Source organism: Triplophysa dalaica, chromosome 4 (genome assembly GCF_015846415.1).
Source record: "Triplophysa dalaica isolate WHDGS20190420 chromosome 4, ASM1584641v1, whole genome shotgun sequence".
Lineage (NCBI taxonomy): Eukaryota > Metazoa > Chordata > Actinopteri > Cypriniformes > Nemacheilidae > Triplophysa > Triplophysa dalaica.
In genome coordinates this window covers 18,235,184-18,253,435 of record NC_079545.1, presented here as the reverse complement: position 1 = coordinate 18,253,435, position 18,252 = coordinate 18,235,184, and the positions used below count along the sequence as shown (strand labels likewise).

Sequence of the window (18,252 nt, the reverse complement as noted above, 5' to 3'; positions counted from 1 at the left end):
ATTCAGATCCTTTAGTCACATTTCTGGTTATGTGTGTCGTGTGTATCTTATGTCGCCCTAACAAAGGATTTGACTCCCCCTAGTGGAAGCAAGTGGAAGTGCTTGATTTCAAATCGGATGTAGGTCCAAAAGTTTATATTTAGGCTGTGACCCGTTTGCGAAAACCAGGCCAAAGTATCAAAATAAAATTATGAGAAAACGAGCATCAAAGTTAGAATTCAACCATTTATTCACCAAGATGTTAAGTATTGACATGGCATCAGTCAATATGCTATTAAAGATATCAAGGTTATATTGTCAAAGAATGTTCTACATTATCTAGGATCATTATATGTAGAAAACAGACTGCGTCATATTATATAAACAGCAATGTGTCGAGGAATGACGCTAAACACTATGTACAAACACTAGTAACAATGCAAATCCATTATTTTCTTCCCTTAACGTTTAATAGACATATCTGATGTATCTCCATAAATCCACATCATCGGCATTGCGTTTCAACGAATGTATCTACACGAACTCGTTCCTTTCAATGGTCTTTTTGCTTTAAGTATCGAAAGTATCACCAATTTCCGTCACGCACGCACGCACACAAAATTATATAAACAGTAAGTGGGTGGGCTACATGACAACCCATTTAACCATTTTTATTAATGCTCTAAACTAAAGCAATGTACTGACAATATATAGAACAAAATAAAGAAAACGCAATAAATGTAGGATAATTAGTAACTCGACAAATTTGAAGAATATCAGGTCTCCAAAGTAAAGAAATGTAGAATGTAACCATCTGCTTCGCACGTGTCGAACTGTACGTGCTACGTCATGCCTGCGCCATCGCGTCGAGCGCCACAGCTCCGCCATATTGCAGGAAATCCGTCTAGAGGTTTAAAGATTAGTGTTTAATCTGAGGCGCTGGGAACGGGAGCGTGATTGGAAGTTACTGCTAGCCTTATGGTTAGCTCGAGTGGGCGGGTAAATCTCACCATCGCTAGTTGTCACACGACAGGACATATGTTTATTAAAACTAACCGGAGGTCTAATGGACGTTATTATTATTTTTGCCTCTCTTATGAGTGTGATGCTGGACTGACGAGTTGACATTCTGACTCTGAAAAGTGGGAAATCGGATTATCGTTCAAGATACGCACCAAACCCCAATCATCTTGTGTCGCTGGCTCTCGTTGGTAAGAGTCGAAGAGAGGAAGCCTTATAGCTAGACTGGTCAATGTCAGCTGGGAAAGACCAAGAACGGACTCGATTGTAGCGGCTGATCGGCAAGGATCGGTGATTGTATTTCTGCTCGAGGAGGAACGCACAAGGATTTGTGTCTGCTGGTCATGGGCAGATCGTCATGTTATAATGCTGCCCTGTGACCCGTGCACACAACTGTTGTTTAGTGTTGACTAAATTACCTACGTTAAAGAATTAAAGCCGAATTTCTCGGACCACACAGAGTAGCTGGCCACTTTGCGACCCCTTGTTTGGACTCCTCGTTTACCGGCTAATAAATCCTGACCGAACTGTCAGAAGATGTCGACTAAAGAACCAAACGAAAAGCTGTCGACCACTGAGCGAATCGTTAAAAGTAAGTTTGTTTCACATCACGAACTTCATCTCTGTGAATGCGTTGTCTTTGGTGGTAGACGGAGGGATGTCTAGACGGCGCGCTTGCCAGAGTTACAGTATTTTTGTACAGTCGATCAGGTGGCGTATGGTTTCCAACGCAGATCCTTTCCAATGTCAGCTCGTTCGATGCAAATAAGGGAAAAAGAGAAATTAGACGCATTTCACAGAGCCTACTATTCTTTTATAAATAAAACAGTCAAAGCAACTTTATTAAATGACGTGCTATAAAGAAGCTTCCCACACTGTTTTGACATTTTAGTCCTATTTTATTTTATTTTCCTAAGTGCCTGCCCGCCTGCACTCCAAATGCTAAAATGTTTTTTTAATCTTCGCTGCAATCTGCAGTATGAAGTGATTGCTGGTCTTTTGTATTCACACTCACAGTAGTTTGCGTATGGATGTTGCTAGATTGGACTGAAGATAAATGAAGGTTTCAGTCACACCTGATTCAAGATGTAAAATATTTGTTTTTCTGTGTGCACTCGCTGCACACACCGTAGGTATGGTCACATTTTGGATATCAGTGGTCAAACAAACAAAGTAAAGATGCCCCAAAAAAGGTCTCTAGTTTTTTCCATTCAGGTCTCCAAGAAGTACATCTTCATTTTTGAATGGTTTACGAGGTAGATTGTATGAGGAGATGAGCGTGGTATTAATCTTAAAACACAGATGCTTTATACTTTTCATGTTACTGTAACTGTTATTATTATTTGTTGGTTGTTGGTGTTCTTGGCCAAAACAATCAATATAAAAAAAAGGTTTTTCTCAAATTAAAGGAATAGTTGACCCAAAAATGAAAATGATGTCCTCATTCACTTACCCTTAAGTTGTTCCAAATCAGATCTGTATACATTTCTTTATTCTTTTAAACACATAGATATATGGAAGAATGTTTGTAACCAAAGGGTTATTGGTCACTATTCATTACCATAGTAGGAAAAATAGCTTTTTTAATTTCTTTGTTTAGTTGAACACAAAATAAGATATTTTGGTTAATGTGGGGAAGCAAACTGAATGGTGCTCCTGAACTGTTTGGTGTAAGCATTCTACCAAATATATTTCTCCTTGTTCAGCATAACAAAGAATTGAATACAGATCTGGAACAACTCGAAGGTGTCCGTAAATTATGACAGAATTTTCATTTTCGGGTGAACTATCCCTTTATTTCTCTAAATCAATGTCTTTTTTACTCTTGATTTTGAAGTTTAGGTAAACCTGGCCGAAATACATATGACCTGAGAGCTGTCAGTTTACTGTTGAAATTTTGCTATTTATATCTCTTCAGATGTATAGTTATACTATCACAAAAGCCACAATTTGATTTTCAATACACAATGTGCACTTTTGTCAACCTCTGCAGTTTTTTCTGAAATAGGGTAGTGCTACATGCTGTAGGATGTCTGCATCTGCTTTTGCTTCACACAACCTGAGCACACCTCCAAAGGTTTAAAAAGATTACTTTGGTTTGTGGGGAAGCACGCACCACACTAATAGCACACTATTAGGTCAGCACAAAAGCCCATTTGCCTTTCAAATGTCAATGTTTTGAGTGGACACTTGCAGCCTCCCTAGATGTATCCAGGGTTGGAAATGCCCTGGATGAATCTGCATAGTGCAAATATGTGATCGCAGGTACCTTTCCATGTTAATATTGCAATGCAAAACGCTTGCTTCGGAACTGTGTCAAATGCAAATGTGAAAATTGAGGATCTGTGTCACAAACCCACCTCCTACTTTGAAGCGCTTTTCTGTTTACAGCCTGTAAGAGTTATGATGATATTTTTCTCCAATCGGAACTTTAGGTCAGGATCTTGTTTTGCTGTGGAAGAAGTTCCTAAGTAAACAGACTGCTGGACCTGGAGTCCCTGGCTAATAAAGGCTTTGCATAATCTGTTCTTAGTGCTCGTACCCAGCTTACAGTCCCTATTCCCGGCCTGTACTGTAAACCTGGGGGTGCTTATGGTTTATTTATACTCATCGACAGAGTATGCTGTGTAGATTTAGCTCAAATTTGAGTTTGCTTAGTAGGTTGAACCCTTTTAACTTTAACGCTCCATTCTTAATATTATCATACTGCAACTGCTTATATATTTAATGTAGTGAGCAAAAGGCCTGGTTGTTCAGTATGACCATAAAGAACATTTCTGCATGGTACTTCGTATTCTGCTAAGATTACAACTGTTTATGCATTTGTAATATAAAATGACTGTGAGAAATTGTTGGGTTTTTGAACATCACATTCTTGGTCACTCCTGTGGCTTATGAATTAAATCTAGTTATGTATCGTTAGTAGATTCTGTTTCTATTAAAGCTGAAATATGTTTAGCCATCTTTCATCCAAAAAAACATGCATTGCTTTGTTTTCTTAATATACAAAGTGTTTGGTAATAAGAGATAAAGGATGGAGTTGGCATGTTTTCACTGTGTCAGCGTGGGTTTCCTCCCACAGTCCAAAGATGTGCAGGTCTGGTGATTTTGAGATGATGCATTGTCCTAAGACATGAGTGTGGATGAAACATGGTTATAAACAATCATACACTGATTATCGTTGTCAATATAGCCATAAAATTGCATAACAAAAGAAAAAAAAGATACATTTAAATCCCACACAAATTGATAAATTCCTTAAATGCACAGTACTTTGCATAAAAATGCTGGTTAAATGTGATCCAATTATGTAAAAGATATCTATGACATATCATGTATTTAATATGACATGCATTTTTTATTTTGGCTCAGTTGTTGGAGCTGTCACCTCTGTGCTTTCTGTTGTGGGTATTTTATTTCAGGTGTCAGAAACCTCTCAATAGCTATTGTGCAACTTGCATTGTTGCATTGTTCGTCACTAGAAGAAAAACAGCAGCTGCACAGAATTGGCTCATTGTACCTTAGACAAAAAGAACTTCATTGTATTGTCTTAAATGTATGTGTCAGATGCTACATCTTGAACTGAAGTTCTCTGTACATGTTTATTGATATTCACAAGGGTGTGGCCTCATAGAAACTTACTGTAATTGAAAGCCACGTACAACAATCTAAATGGTAATGCGTTATGCGTAATTGGTTGGGATTTTTTCTGTAATCTTGTAAAAAGTCTGTTATGAAGTCAGGATTTAAGTTATTCGACTTGATCCTTAAACAAACAGTGACTTTCCCATGTTTGTTTGACTTTTTTGGCTTATATTATAATGATACGATCGCTTCACAGTTGCTCTCTCTGTACAGACAGATTGCAGATTGGCAGTGGCTTAAATTGGAGGAACCGTTAAGGGACCACGTGTCATTTACTCTTCCATTCGAGGCACGTTTAATAGAACCGACAGATAAACAAGAGAATTCGTCCTCTCAGTAGACAGATGGTTGTTCCCTCTGAACTCTAAAGTTACAGATGTCTTCAGTAACGTGTCTCTCAGTTTGAATTTATATTCTGTAATATAGTGTCTCGTTCTGGAATATATGGGGCTTGCGCTGGCTATCCATCAAGCGGATACTCCGCACGGGAGGCTGAGCTGCCAAAACATGCTATGATGGACGCATGCAAATGAGGTCGCGAAGGAAGCAGCAGTCTCAGTTCTGGCTTTTGAGACAGTCTGGGGGGAAGACCGTGCCAACCCAAAACAGAGACCTTGGCAATCTGCGCTGCTTCCTGTTTTCTTCAAGATATTTGAAAACCTCAGTCACATCAGGGTCACAGACACGTTAATCACTTAACATTCAGTAATGAACTCCTCAAAGTTTTACCGAGTTGATTTAAAATCTGTAGCGAATTACTATTAGATCATTTACAAGTTTGGATTTTAAAGTCACTATGAAATGGAAGTTGCGATTGACTTCTTTTCTGTATCGTGACATATATCCGTGTTCGAAAAGATTGTACGGCGGGGCTTTATTTTGCCCTTTCCTTTTTGATTGGTTTGTTTTGTGTTGGGCCTGGAGGGGAGGGATACAAATGCCTGGCCATTGGACAGTCAGTATAGTCTAACCTCTTTTTTTGTTGCTTGTGTCATGTGTTGAAGTCCAAATTAATAAAAAAATAATAATAGTGTACATGGATAAATCATTTATTATAATCACTGCACATGGTGTTAAACACTTAGAATGTTCTTGTTTGATCTCATGGTGAATTTACTTTTCATTATTGATTATGTTTTGAGTCATAGCCCTCTGTATAGCCACTTCTTCTAGAGGATTTGGTGAAACTAGATCACTAGGAAGTTTAGTGCATGTGAGGGATTATTGCTCGCCGTCTCAAGATCCTTTCATGCCCATGAAGGGTAAGACTTTGAAATCAATAGAATCCCCACGATACCATAACTTTATTATTAGCCTCTGCAACAGAAAATGTCATGATGCTCAAGAGAGAAACACAAACTAATAAAGAGCAGTTATGAAAATACACCGTCTACTGTCTTGTTTATCCAAAGATGCATCTCTGGGAGTGAGAATCTCTGAATGATGTGAAAATGTTAAGTGACTGTGACAAATGTGTATTATGCTTTCTTCCTAAATTTTTTTTACTTGTCATGTCACATCGAAGTAGTACTTCTCATACCAGTTTGTGGATTGGTACATTAATAATTGAAAAAATTCAGACATGACGCAGTGAATAAGCTTGATCCGTTTTTATCTTCTTTTTATCATAAATTAGCATGAAATTTGCATTAATTCATTTAGCAGACAATTTTATTCATATCAAATTACATTTGATGGTGTTCAGAGTATGCAGTATTTTAATTATGTGCTGAACCCACAACCACAGCATTTCAAGCACCATGCTCTACTGTACCTGTTGAGCTATGGGAACCATATTTGCACATGTCTTGCCAACCCTTCCTGATTTAATGCTAAAAATGCATCCACAACTGATGATTTGCTCTTCTCGTACCTACAGCGGTGCCACTGCCCCCCCACCAACGGTTGACAATAAAGGACCTGTTTGTTGATGGCAAGCCCAGTGCTGAAATCCTGAAAAACCATTTGATTAAAGAGGGTCGTGTGGAGGAGGAAGTAGCCCTGCGCATCATAAACGACGGCGCAAACATCCTGAGACAGGAGAAGTGCATGGTGGAGGTGGAGGCACCAATCACAGGTAAGAAAGCAAGAGCACCCATTTCGGCTGACATTTAGTGTTGTGCATCGTTGCCATCAGTGTGAGCTCCTTTTACCAGTGGGTCCAATAAACAATCAAATACTAAATCATAATATATTTGGTTTGGTTAAGAAGGAACTAGATTTGTGGTCCATCTGTACAAACATCTGTTTAAATAGGTGCATCATATGTAAGGTTTTCAATTTTTTTTTGTTGACTTTGTAAATTGTTGCTGTGTTACAAAAACACAAGCATTGTGGCGGAATAATATGTCAACTGCAGCAAATGTTTCTCTTTTGTGTTTAGCGGGGTATGCGTTGTGAATTATTGAATAAGTGGCTCAATCGGACCCACAACTGAATCCAAAGCAGGAGGTGGAGCTTTGAGGTGCAACATCTGCAGTGTGGACATCATTTGGATTATAACATACAGTATTTATTATTTATATTGTTGCCGTGGAATTAAATAACTTCTATAATTTGATACTGTTTTTTGGTCGTTCCACCGACCCCTAGTCTTGGGAATATTTTTTTAAATGGCTCGTAAGGTGTTCAATGTCAGTACTGGGTGTGTCTCGATCCACTCCTTTGTTCCTAAGTAGTAAGTGCACCGCCCAGGGATTTTTTTATATTCAATTTATATTAATATTCATTTATATTAATATTAATATTCAAATATTCCATTGAATATTTACTGAATTAAGTTTTAACATACTCAACAGTTATTGATTCTATGCAGAGGTCTATCGGAAGTTATGTTTGGTTCACATAACGTTTGTTTATGTTGTTACCACTGAATCCGGCAATAACCAAAATGTTAAACGAATATCAAGTTGTTGATAGATTAATTTTAATATGTGACCTAGTCCTTGTGCAGCAGGTAAATTGTGCTCTCAGTTTCCCAGTATTTAGAGGATCAAGGCCCTTTCTAGTTGCAAATTTGTGTACAATATAGTGATTGACAGGCTAGGGAACTAGGGAGCAGAATGATACACAACCAATGTTAGTTTCTTACTGACAGATACTGGAAATCAGTGGAGCACAGCCTGTCACAGATGCCACACCAGAATGTGGTCAGTGAAGCTTTAATGGTCGCTAGAGAGAAACTGCATCATAGGAAATTCTGAAACAAACGTTTAGGCAGAATGACAATTGTACCATCTGTTTTACATCAGAGTACTCTTGAAATTGTTTGGACCCTATGAGTGACAAACCAACCACTCACTAATAAGAATGAAGATGTTGTGCTTGAAGGTTTAATTGTTGTAGGCATCATATTCTTCATGCCGCAGTATGTTTTGAAGTCGATGAATTATCCGTTAACAGAGCTCATCTGTCCTCTATAGATATCGTGCCTGTGAGCATGAATTAATAGATGTCACAAACCCCTCTGGCTCTAGATTCATTCCGTTTTATAAATGGGTCGAGTCTCTGTATTTTCAGATATAGTGACGGTGTTGCTAAGTGACAGAACGGTCTTGTACATGTGGCCGTTGCTGGCTGGATGATGCAGGTAGGATGGAAGTGTTTGGTCTCTTCTAGGTCAGATGCTTCTTTATGCTTCATCGGTTCCTATTTAAACAGAAACCATTGCTTCTGCTTACCTATTGATCTCTGAAATGTTCTTATGTTGAGGGTGTGTTCAGACTGTTTATTATGACCAAAACAGAAAACGATACATTTACTGCCATTCTAACACCCTAAAACCTTTCTCAGTTGCGGGCATCGTGTAACTCTCACTGCCCACAATATGCCATGTTATTTGTTTTCTTTTCATTTTAGTGTGTGGCGATGTTCACGGGCAGTTTTTTGACCTCATGAAACTCTTTGAAGTCGGTGGCTCCCCTGACAACACACGGTATCTCTTCCTGGGCGATTATGTTGACAGAGGGTACTTCAGTATTGAGGTGAGTGCATCTTCTTCAGCTGTAGCCATCAGTAAAACCCACGCAGAGCTCTGCAGAAAGCGCTGCAGATTCAAAACACCTGTCGGTCACATTGCTACCTTTACCCAACCACTTGTGTGTTTGTTTATTACATATTTTGGCTAATGTGATTGTGTTTAGTTACCAATAGAAGCGTAGTGCCCTCAGCTCCATTAAACACAGTCTACCACATTTAAATCCTTTCCACAGTTTTTCCATCTGAACCAGAACAGGACAATGTGCAGTCTGGGTCTTTTTATGATTCATGAAAGGGATAGCTCACCGAAGAAATAAAAAATCATTAAAAATCAGTATATGACTGTTTGGATCACAACAAAAGATTTTTTTGAGAAATGTCTCCATAGTTTTGTTCATACATTGGGTCTCAAGGGGGGCAGTGTTGCTTGGTTACCAACATTCTTTAAAATATCTTGTTTTGTGTTCTGTAGATGTGTTAAAGTCATACAGGTTTTGACATGAGGGTGAGTAAATGATGAAACAATTTTCATTTTGGGGTGAATTTTCCCAAGTACAACACACTGCTCCAGTGTCCTTTCTCCAACCCTGTCTTTATTCTAATGCCAGTGTTTTCCTGACCCTAATACTCAAGCAACATCATTGAAAGCACTGTCACATTGTCTGTTAACTACATCATCTCGAACTTCAAGAAGCAAAGTTAGCAGTCTTACCTAGTGGGAGCAGGTCCTTCTGTTGAAAAGTTCTCAGAATCATGTGTGATGATTTGCATCGCCTTGACCTTGACAACAGAACTGCACATGCAGGCCTAAGAGATTATGAGATTGTGCAAACGAGGTGAGTTCAGTTGAGGTGAAGGAATGTGGCATTCACTGGTTTACTGTAAATCAGAACAGAAAAAAACATAATAACAAGTTTAGGGTCATTTACTCATATATTAAAGGTCTAGTGTATGAAATTCAGAGGCATCTAGTGGTGAGGTTGCGAATTGCAACCAATGGCTCACTACACCCATTCACTCTCCCTTTCGAAGCACTACGGTGGCTGACACAGCACTAAGATGCCGTCACGTTTTTGCTACTTTGCCGAAAAAGATAATGTATCTACGAAACGTGCTCTGTAGAGGAGTTTGCACGTTTGGGGCTACTATAGAAACAACATGGTGAAGTCCATGCAAGGGGACCTGCGGTGTATGTAGATAGGAATATCTCATTCTAAGGTAATAAAAACATAACGCTTCACTATGTAATGTCTTTCTAAACCTCTGAAGACATAGTGTTATGTATATTATATTGCATTTCTGTCAATACATCATTCAAAAAATTACACAAAGCACCTTTAATACTTTTCCACATATTAAAATAATAAACTTGCGATCAAAACTATGGAATAACACAAATGTACCTGTGGGAGTTAAAGAACAATTTCCAAAATAAATCATGCTTGGTGTAGTTTCCTAAAATTTCGTTTTCTGATATTTTATCATCCAACTTCTTAAAGTTCCCATCTGTGCAGCTCTCACTCACTTTGGCCTGTTTTCCACTTCTGCAACAGACCTACGCAGAGACACGTACACTAAGGACTTGCCATCACTGCTAAATGCTTCTACATCGTACACAATGAACCGCTTCTTCTTTGGCTCTTAGCTTGGTTACACAAGCAACACGTCTGTGGACACTGACGCCTAGTGGCCATTGCCTGTCGATGCGGACAACGACGCACAAGTATAAACAAAAACTGGCGCATTGACTACAGCATCGAGGCTACAGCGTAGGTCAGAGGCAGAAATAAAAAAACAGGCTTAATGGTTTGAAATATTTATTAGTTCCATTATGAGACCTGGGTCCCATAATTACAATTTTTTTCATATTGACACTGACACCACAATAAACTTCATGTCAACCTAGACATTGAGACGCTATTTTATCCTTTAATGGGTATGATTTTTTCTTATTTAATTTGGTGTGCACATTTTTTTCTATAAAAAAACTACATATCTCTTATGCATATCTCATATCTCAGATTGTTCTTTGCGTTATTATTTTAAACTTTAAAGACAGTTTTTCCTAAGATTTTCTAAATCCACCTTTGAATAACACTGCCATGTGAAATATGTAATCAATTCACAGTAAACTCAAGCCTCTTCTGTGTTTGTCATTGTTTTGGTGAGTTTGAAGGGGGTTCTGTAAATGCAATGGAAAGGAACTTTAAATATAAGAGCAAAATTTGAGAGACTTTGTTAAGCCATACGGTTATATGCCCTTTCTCTGCGTCTCATTTGAAAGAGTCGCAGGGGGAGTTTTCTGAGCGGTGCTGTTTGATAAGCTGTCAGACACGTTACCCTTTCATAAGAGCTGAGTCATAGAACATTAAAGCGTGGACCACTTTGCTTGTCGTACGTCTCCATTGAATTACTGACATCTCGCACTTTGATCCTGTGAGGAGTTTATTAGCTGGGAGGTCTTTATTTAGCATTGTCTTAAACCCAATCACCACATGTTAGTTTTGTCTTGTATACCAGCAGGCATCAAAAACCTTTCAATGTCATTTGACAAACCTTTTCATTGGGTAACAACAAATCAGATAATTTATATAAATTTATGCTATCTGTTTCCCAGCATGCACCACAAAACGAAAAACAAATTGTCACATTATAATTTACTTGAGCTATTTGTATTTTCACTGTACTTGCATGGGTGATGTCATGTTTGCTTATGGCACTTCTTTTAATGATAGGATCATGAATACAGTTGTGTATTCGCACAACACATGTGGGTTAAGTCATGCTTTGTTTATACACATTTTGAGCTTTTGGCTTCTAAAGAGCTGAAGAACTAAATATTTTGCCTATTATTTCATTATTATTTCCTGATAGCTCTCAAATTCACTCGATTTTTTTAATATAAAACCGTTTGATTTGCCTTAATGCAGGATGTGTTCAGTCACGCAGGTGGTTATATACATGTGTTAAAATGGGCAATCCTGTTCAGTTAGCCTGTCATCATCCATCTCTAACATTATCTTGGGCTATTTTTCTTTGATCCAAGAGAGTTTGTTACTAATGCGTCCTCAGCCTCCCACCACCATGACTTCACACATAAACACTCATGTATGAGTGAAAGGTCTCGGTGCGAGCAGCAATACCATCACCATGTTCAGACTCCACTTGTCTGGCATAAAGCTCTGTCTGCCCTTTTGTCTTCTCTCTTCAAACCTGTACGACTTTATTTCTTCTGGAGAAAACAAAAGAAGATATTTGAAAAATGTTGGTAACATAACAACACAGCCCCCCGTTTACTTCTATCGTAACCAATGATAGCAAAAATGGGGGGCTGTTAACAGCATTCTTCAATATCTCTTTTTTTGTGTTCTGCAGAAGAAAGAAAGTCATACAGGTTTGAAATGACAAGAGGGAATGTTAATGATGACAGGATTTTCATTTTGAAAGTGAACTACTCTTTAAGGATTGATCCGTCTAGCTGTCCGTCTATCTAACTGTCTGCCCATGTTCCCATCCATCCCTGTCTGTCCTCATTTCGTCTTTCCGTCTTGTATTTTCTCTTTCATTTTCTAATATTTCTCTGTCTCATATTCTTCTCTCATTCTTTTTCATTCTATTCTGTCTCTCGTATCTTATTCTCTCTTATTCTCATTCCCTCTCTCGTTATACACTCTTAAAAAATAAATGTACTATTAAAGGTTCTTTGCAGTGATGCCTTGGAACAGGGGTGTCAAACTCAGTTCCCGGAGGGCCGCAGCTCTGCACAGTTTACCTCCAACCAGCTCTTAACCACACCTGCTTGGAAGTTTCTAGTAATCCTGAAGATGATTAGCCTAATCAGGTGTGTTTGAATAGGGTTGGAGCTAAACTGTGCAGACCTGCGGCCCTCCAGGAACTGAGTTTGACACCAGTGCCTTAAAATGTTCTTTGGGAACAAAATTTGTTCTTCTATGTCAAAGCAATAAGCAAATCAGCATACTACCATCTCGGAAACATAGCCAGAATCAGATGTTTTGTCTCAAACCAAGATTTAGAGAAACTTGTTCATGCTTTTATCACCAGCAGGGTGGATTACTGTAATGGACTCCTTACGGGTCTTACCAAAAAGACCATCAGACAGCTGCAGCTCATACAGAACGCTGCTGCCAGGATTCTGACCAGAACCAAAAAATCTGATTATATCACTCCAATCCTCAGGTCCTTACACTGGTTACCAGTTACTTTTAGAATCAATTTAAAAGTGTTATTAATTGTCTGTAAATCACTCAATGGTCTAGGACCTAAAGATATTTCAGATATGCTTATTGAATATAAACCAAACAGACTTCTCAGATCATCAGGATCAAGTCAGTTAGAGATAACAAGGGTTCAATCAAAACGTTTACGCCACCCGTAGCTGGAATCTGCTTCCAGAAGACATCAACTGTTCACCAACAGTAGTTACTTTTAAATCCAGATTATATACACACATGTTTAGCTGTGCATTCACAACCTGAGCACTGTGCATGTTTACATCAACTTCACTTCTATTTCTAATTTCTTATACTTTTTATATATACACTCACATTTTTATCAATTTTCTTGCTGTTTTATTGTTTCTTAAAATCTAAATTTGTATTTGTGATCTTAAATCATTTGCATTTTAAAGATACGTCTTATTTCTCTCTGTCAATCATTTTATGTAAAGCACTTTGAATTGCCCTTGTGTATGAAATGTGCTAAATAAATAAACTTGCCTTGCCTTGCCTAGTCAGCGATTCTTTAAAGAACCACTACTTTCGCGTTGTTTTTATTTCTGAGGAAACTTTTCCGCTACCAAAAATCTTTTGTGAATCATAGAGCTCAGTAAAAAGTTTTAGAAACCTGCATTTTCAAGTAATTTTCTTATATATTTGTGTCAGTCGATTTCTCATATTCTCATTCTCTCTCTTATACCTTCTCTGTTTTGTTTTCTCTCATAAGCTGTTGCTTATTTTGTCTCATATTCGTATTCTATCGTTCTCATTCTATCGTTCTCCATTTTAATCTCCGTCATATTCTCATTCTGTCTCTCTGTCTCTTGTTGCCTGTCAAATTATCTCATTCTATCTCTCGGACTCTTATTCTCTTTTTCATATTCTCTCATTCTCTTTGCCGTCTGCCATTCAGCTGTAATAGTCTTAGTTGAGGAGCTCCTCTCATGGCCACTATTACCTGTAATTTTCTGTTCATTATTTCTCTTGCGTAGGCTCTGGTCGCGGCTCTCTGAGCTGTCACGTCCCACCCCCTGCTCGCACCCTCCTCCGTTTCTATTATTTAACATGCCATTTAAATGCACACCTGTCGTCCTTGGTTACCTTGGTGTCCCGATCTCCCCACGTTGAGTAGTGTCTGTGATTTTGCATGCAAATGAAAGTGGGGTTAGGATAAATGGGTTTTAATGAGGCTGAAACGAGCGTGAGTGTGCTCGCATACTCTGTATTGTACAGAATATTAAGCGTCTCAATCGATCGCTCTGCATATTGCCAGCTTTTGCATATGCTGCCAAATAAATTCTGTAGTAACGCGTGAGTTTTAGATGTTTAAATAACCAAACAGAACTGTAATAATGTATCATTGGAAATAATTTTCTTGAGACCAATTTACACCCACTTTTTCATTCCCTCATGCAACCATCTGTTGAGCACTGAACAGTGAAACAACATTGGTTGTGTTGTATTCTTTAACACAACATTAAGGTTGCTTGTAAATGGATAGCTGATAACTAATACGTTTGCGAATTTGTCCTGTTTGTACGATTGTGTATCTCAAACTAACATTTATATCAATACTACGCCAGCTTTTATACATGCTAGGGGTGTCACAATATGCCACAATTGGCAATAACCGTATCTACCTTGACTTTGCACACATCGTAATACTGTCAACTTTGAGAAATGCTTTCAACTCTTTCTAACCCTTTGTAAATTTGACAATTAAAGATGAATTTACATCATCTGTTTTTTCAAAATTATGTATTGTGACAGACACCTGTTACCGTGTATTCGTTTGACCACGATAACCATGTTGGGAAATTTTGATGATGTGACAGCCCTAATACATTCAATATTTGAAGAGTTTGGTTCCAAAATGAGATGACTCTGTTCTTTAAATTTTTTTAAAATCATGTTTTTATTGTGTTACTGAGTTATTAGTAGCTTAAATCAAAACAATTGATAGTATTGGAATTTATTTTATTTTTAAACGGAGTCATCTCATTTTGGAGTATCTAAGTATCACTATCTAAAAAGAACTCTTTCTTTTCAGTAAAAAACAAGATGACATCAAAAATGATGTGACATTTTTTTATTCATTTTAAAATTCTTAACATAAAGCAAGAAAAAAGTATTTGCCAGCAAATAAAAGATGAGAAAATATTTTTTACATTGTGCTGTCCCTTATAGATTTATGTTGATGACAAATCCATGGACACTTTATGTATGTACCTAAATGAGAGTTTATTAATTTAACACCTATTCCATATCCCTCCCATTGCGTTGCTGACTGATATTAATAGCAAAGACTCCTCAGGATTACAAATGTGTATCTCTTTCTCTCTTTAGTGTGTGCTGTTCCTGTGGACACTGAAGATCAACCACCCCAACACTCTCTTCCTCCTCAGAGGCAACCACGAGTGTCGGCACCTAACAGAATACTTCACCTTCAAGCAGGAATGTGAGTGCTATGATGAACTGTCAGTGAGTGCTGAGTGATGAGAACTCAAACTATTCACCAGCATTTTCCTCTGTGTCTACAAAAATTCTGTCTTTGATGTCAGAAAAGCTGGACTTTTCCACTACTGTAACCAGCTACCACTTTCCTCCCTTTGAAAGTCCTAGCATGCACACACACAAAGTGGGACCTCTACACCAACCAGACTTGAATAAGATTGTACTCTAAATACAAAGACATTCTTATAGAATATAGGGGTGGGAGAAAAAATTGATTATAATTTAATATAATAACGTGATGTCATCGGAACAAATCGGCAGAATTCAACCGCGAGAGAAGCCCGGTTCAGTTAAAAAGGGCACAACTCACTCGAGCATACACGAGCAGTAGAGAAAGAGAAAACCATTCAGCCCCATTGTACTAAACTTCAATATAACTAAATACATTTCAGGATGGTCTTTCTCTGCATCTAGTCTGTGCAGTGAGCAGCAGGGAGAAACAGCACGTTCAATTCACCATACCGCAGCTGAATTGACAATGAGTGCAATATAGCGTTTCCCAAAACATGTCACTGTTTAGATTTACGAACATGATCATACTTTTGTTAATATGCAGTTTGTTAGGCAGCTCACACGCACTGCACGAGACAAATACAGTAATATTGGATGAAAGTTACTGCCGTTTAACATGTGGCACTAATGAATTGCTTTTATTTACTATTAAACTCTTGTTTTTATGTCTGACAACAGAAAATGGAAATGAGAATGGCTTTGTTTGGCACTTGGTTATATTAAAATACAATATGTGATAGTTCAAAGATAAGAAGCGAAAGTGCCAACACTAATCTGACTCGGAGCGCAAATGCGACATAAAATGACGTTTTCTGTATGCTAATTAGTACATCAAGAATCAAATTGATTCACAATCGATCGGCCAAACGATTCCCACCCCTACAATACAGCTTTACTCTTTAGGGATGGTTTTCCACAAGATTTTGCCTATTCATCCAATAAAAAAAGTTTGAGAAGGCCTGGCTCACAATCTTCACTCCAGTTCATCCCAAATTCTTCCAGAACTAACCTATCTGACCTAGTCTTTATAGACCTTGCATTGTTCACTGGGCACAGTCATCCTGGGTTAAAAAAGGGCTTTCCTCAAACAGTTACCACAAAGGTGGAAGCAAAGTTTTGTCCAGAATGTCTCTGTAAGCAAGATTTCCCTTGAACTAAGTGGCCTAGCCCGTCCCCTGAAAAACAGCCACATACAATTAGCCCTTCTTTACCAGACTTAACCCTGGCATCATTCAAACCTAGACTTGGCCACCAGACTGCCAAACGAAGCAGTGTGATTTGTTACTTCATAAAACATGTTTCCACTGCACGAGTCCAGTGCCAGAGTGCTATACGCTACGCCATCCGAGGCATGACATTGTATTCGGTGTAAGGCTTGCAGGCAGCTGCTTTGTCATGAAAAACCAATTGCATAAGGCTCCCGCTGCACAGCTTTTGTGCTTATTTTTGCCACTGTTAGTTTGAAATTCTTGTTCCGATTCTCGATTCGAGTCCATGATTATATATTTTATACAAATACTCTAGGTATTTCTAAAAAGTTTTAATGAATTTTATGAAGAGCCACAAACCTGAACAATAAACTTTAAACACAATTGGGTATATTGAAACAGAACAGGTTTTATAACAATTAAGATACAGTATAACAAACAAAATTTCACAAAATTAGCTGTAAAGTGGGGCTGAAATCATATGAACCGCTGCCTTTTATGTGAAGGTGATGTTAAATTCGACAACACACCCACATCCGCCATGTTAATTTAGCAATGAATGAACCATATACTCCCTGTTGTAACATCCACCCATTGCAAAAAGAAAAGAAAAGCGTACATATATTGTTATGTTGCTTGACAGTGAATATGAGCCTGTTTTCTTTGCAGTATCAGTGTTTTTCCTGGCTCAAATTAAGGGGAGGGGGTGCAATCCTTATCTTGTATACACACACACATGTAGGCCTAAAAATGAGATGAAAATGACAATTATAAGTTATATAAAACTTTTATTCAACAAAACAGAAATGTTTTAAATCAATTAAAACTTGTTTGGGTTTTTTATACTCGCTTGGGAATAGGGATGTAACGATTCACCGTGAGCTGGTTGAGAATCGATTACAATATGCAGGGCCATAGCAAGGGGGGGTGCAAGGCCCTGAGCGAGGCCCTCTGGAGGCGAGAATGTTTTTTGCGGAAGTTTTATGATGACTTTCTAAAAAACGTTTTCGTTATTCCAACGATCGCAACTTTCACACGCAATTGATGGACAGATAATCTGCGCTCTTTGTTTTTAATGCTGTGGATATTTTAGCAAAAAGTTTGCATCAATTTAACAGCATTAGATTAAAAAGGGTAAACCTTGACTGTACACTTCAATTTGATGCATCCAGATGGGGGAGAGATAACCATGGGCTCTTATTTGATCAGTAATGACTTCGCATCTCTTTGTTCGGTAAATTTAACAGCATTATTAAAAATGGAAACTTTATTATTCAATCATTCAAATGAGCTCTACACTGAAATTGACAAATCAGATGATGGTAAATCATTAGCTCCTGGCTCACTTTTTTTTGACATGTTGAAGTGTGATTCAATTCCTTACAACTCACTGAACAATTAAATACTTAGGCTATATTCATATATATTATTCAGATGTTCAAACATTTGACATTGACAAAATGCATATGTTGACACTTTTTTTTACTTTAAAACCTATTGAGCCAAAAAACGTATTCAGAACTGCCGCGTTACAAAGTTTGAAAAAAAAATACGTGGTTCAATTTAATGAAAAATTTCAAACATTTTCATAAATGTTTTCAATGAACCTGCGCTGTCGTCTCGTGGCTCGACGGTAGCAACAGTAGAAGTGTTGATCGTGG

At 38.0% G+C, this 18,252-nt stretch overlaps 1 protein-coding gene across 2 annotated transcripts in view; it reads left to right on the top strand.

The window, feature by feature from the left end:
* The first annotated feature begins 871 nt into the window (after positions 1-871).
* The window catches only part of ppp3cca (protein phosphatase 3, catalytic subunit, gamma isozyme, a), a 45,154-nt gene continuing 27,773 nt past the window's right edge, over positions 872-18,252 (top strand). For both annotated transcript variants that reach the window (XM_056744881.1, XM_056744880.1), the window contains exons 1-4: positions 872-1,591; positions 6,524-6,721; positions 8,503-8,627; positions 15,204-15,315. In XM_056744881.1, the coding sequence (XP_056600859.1) occupies positions 1,537-1,591; positions 6,524-6,721; positions 8,503-8,627; positions 15,204-15,315 (490 nt within the window). In that variant the 5' untranslated portion in view covers positions 872-1,536. The remainder of the gene's footprint in view (positions 1,592-6,523; positions 6,722-8,502; positions 8,628-15,203; positions 15,316-18,252) is intronic.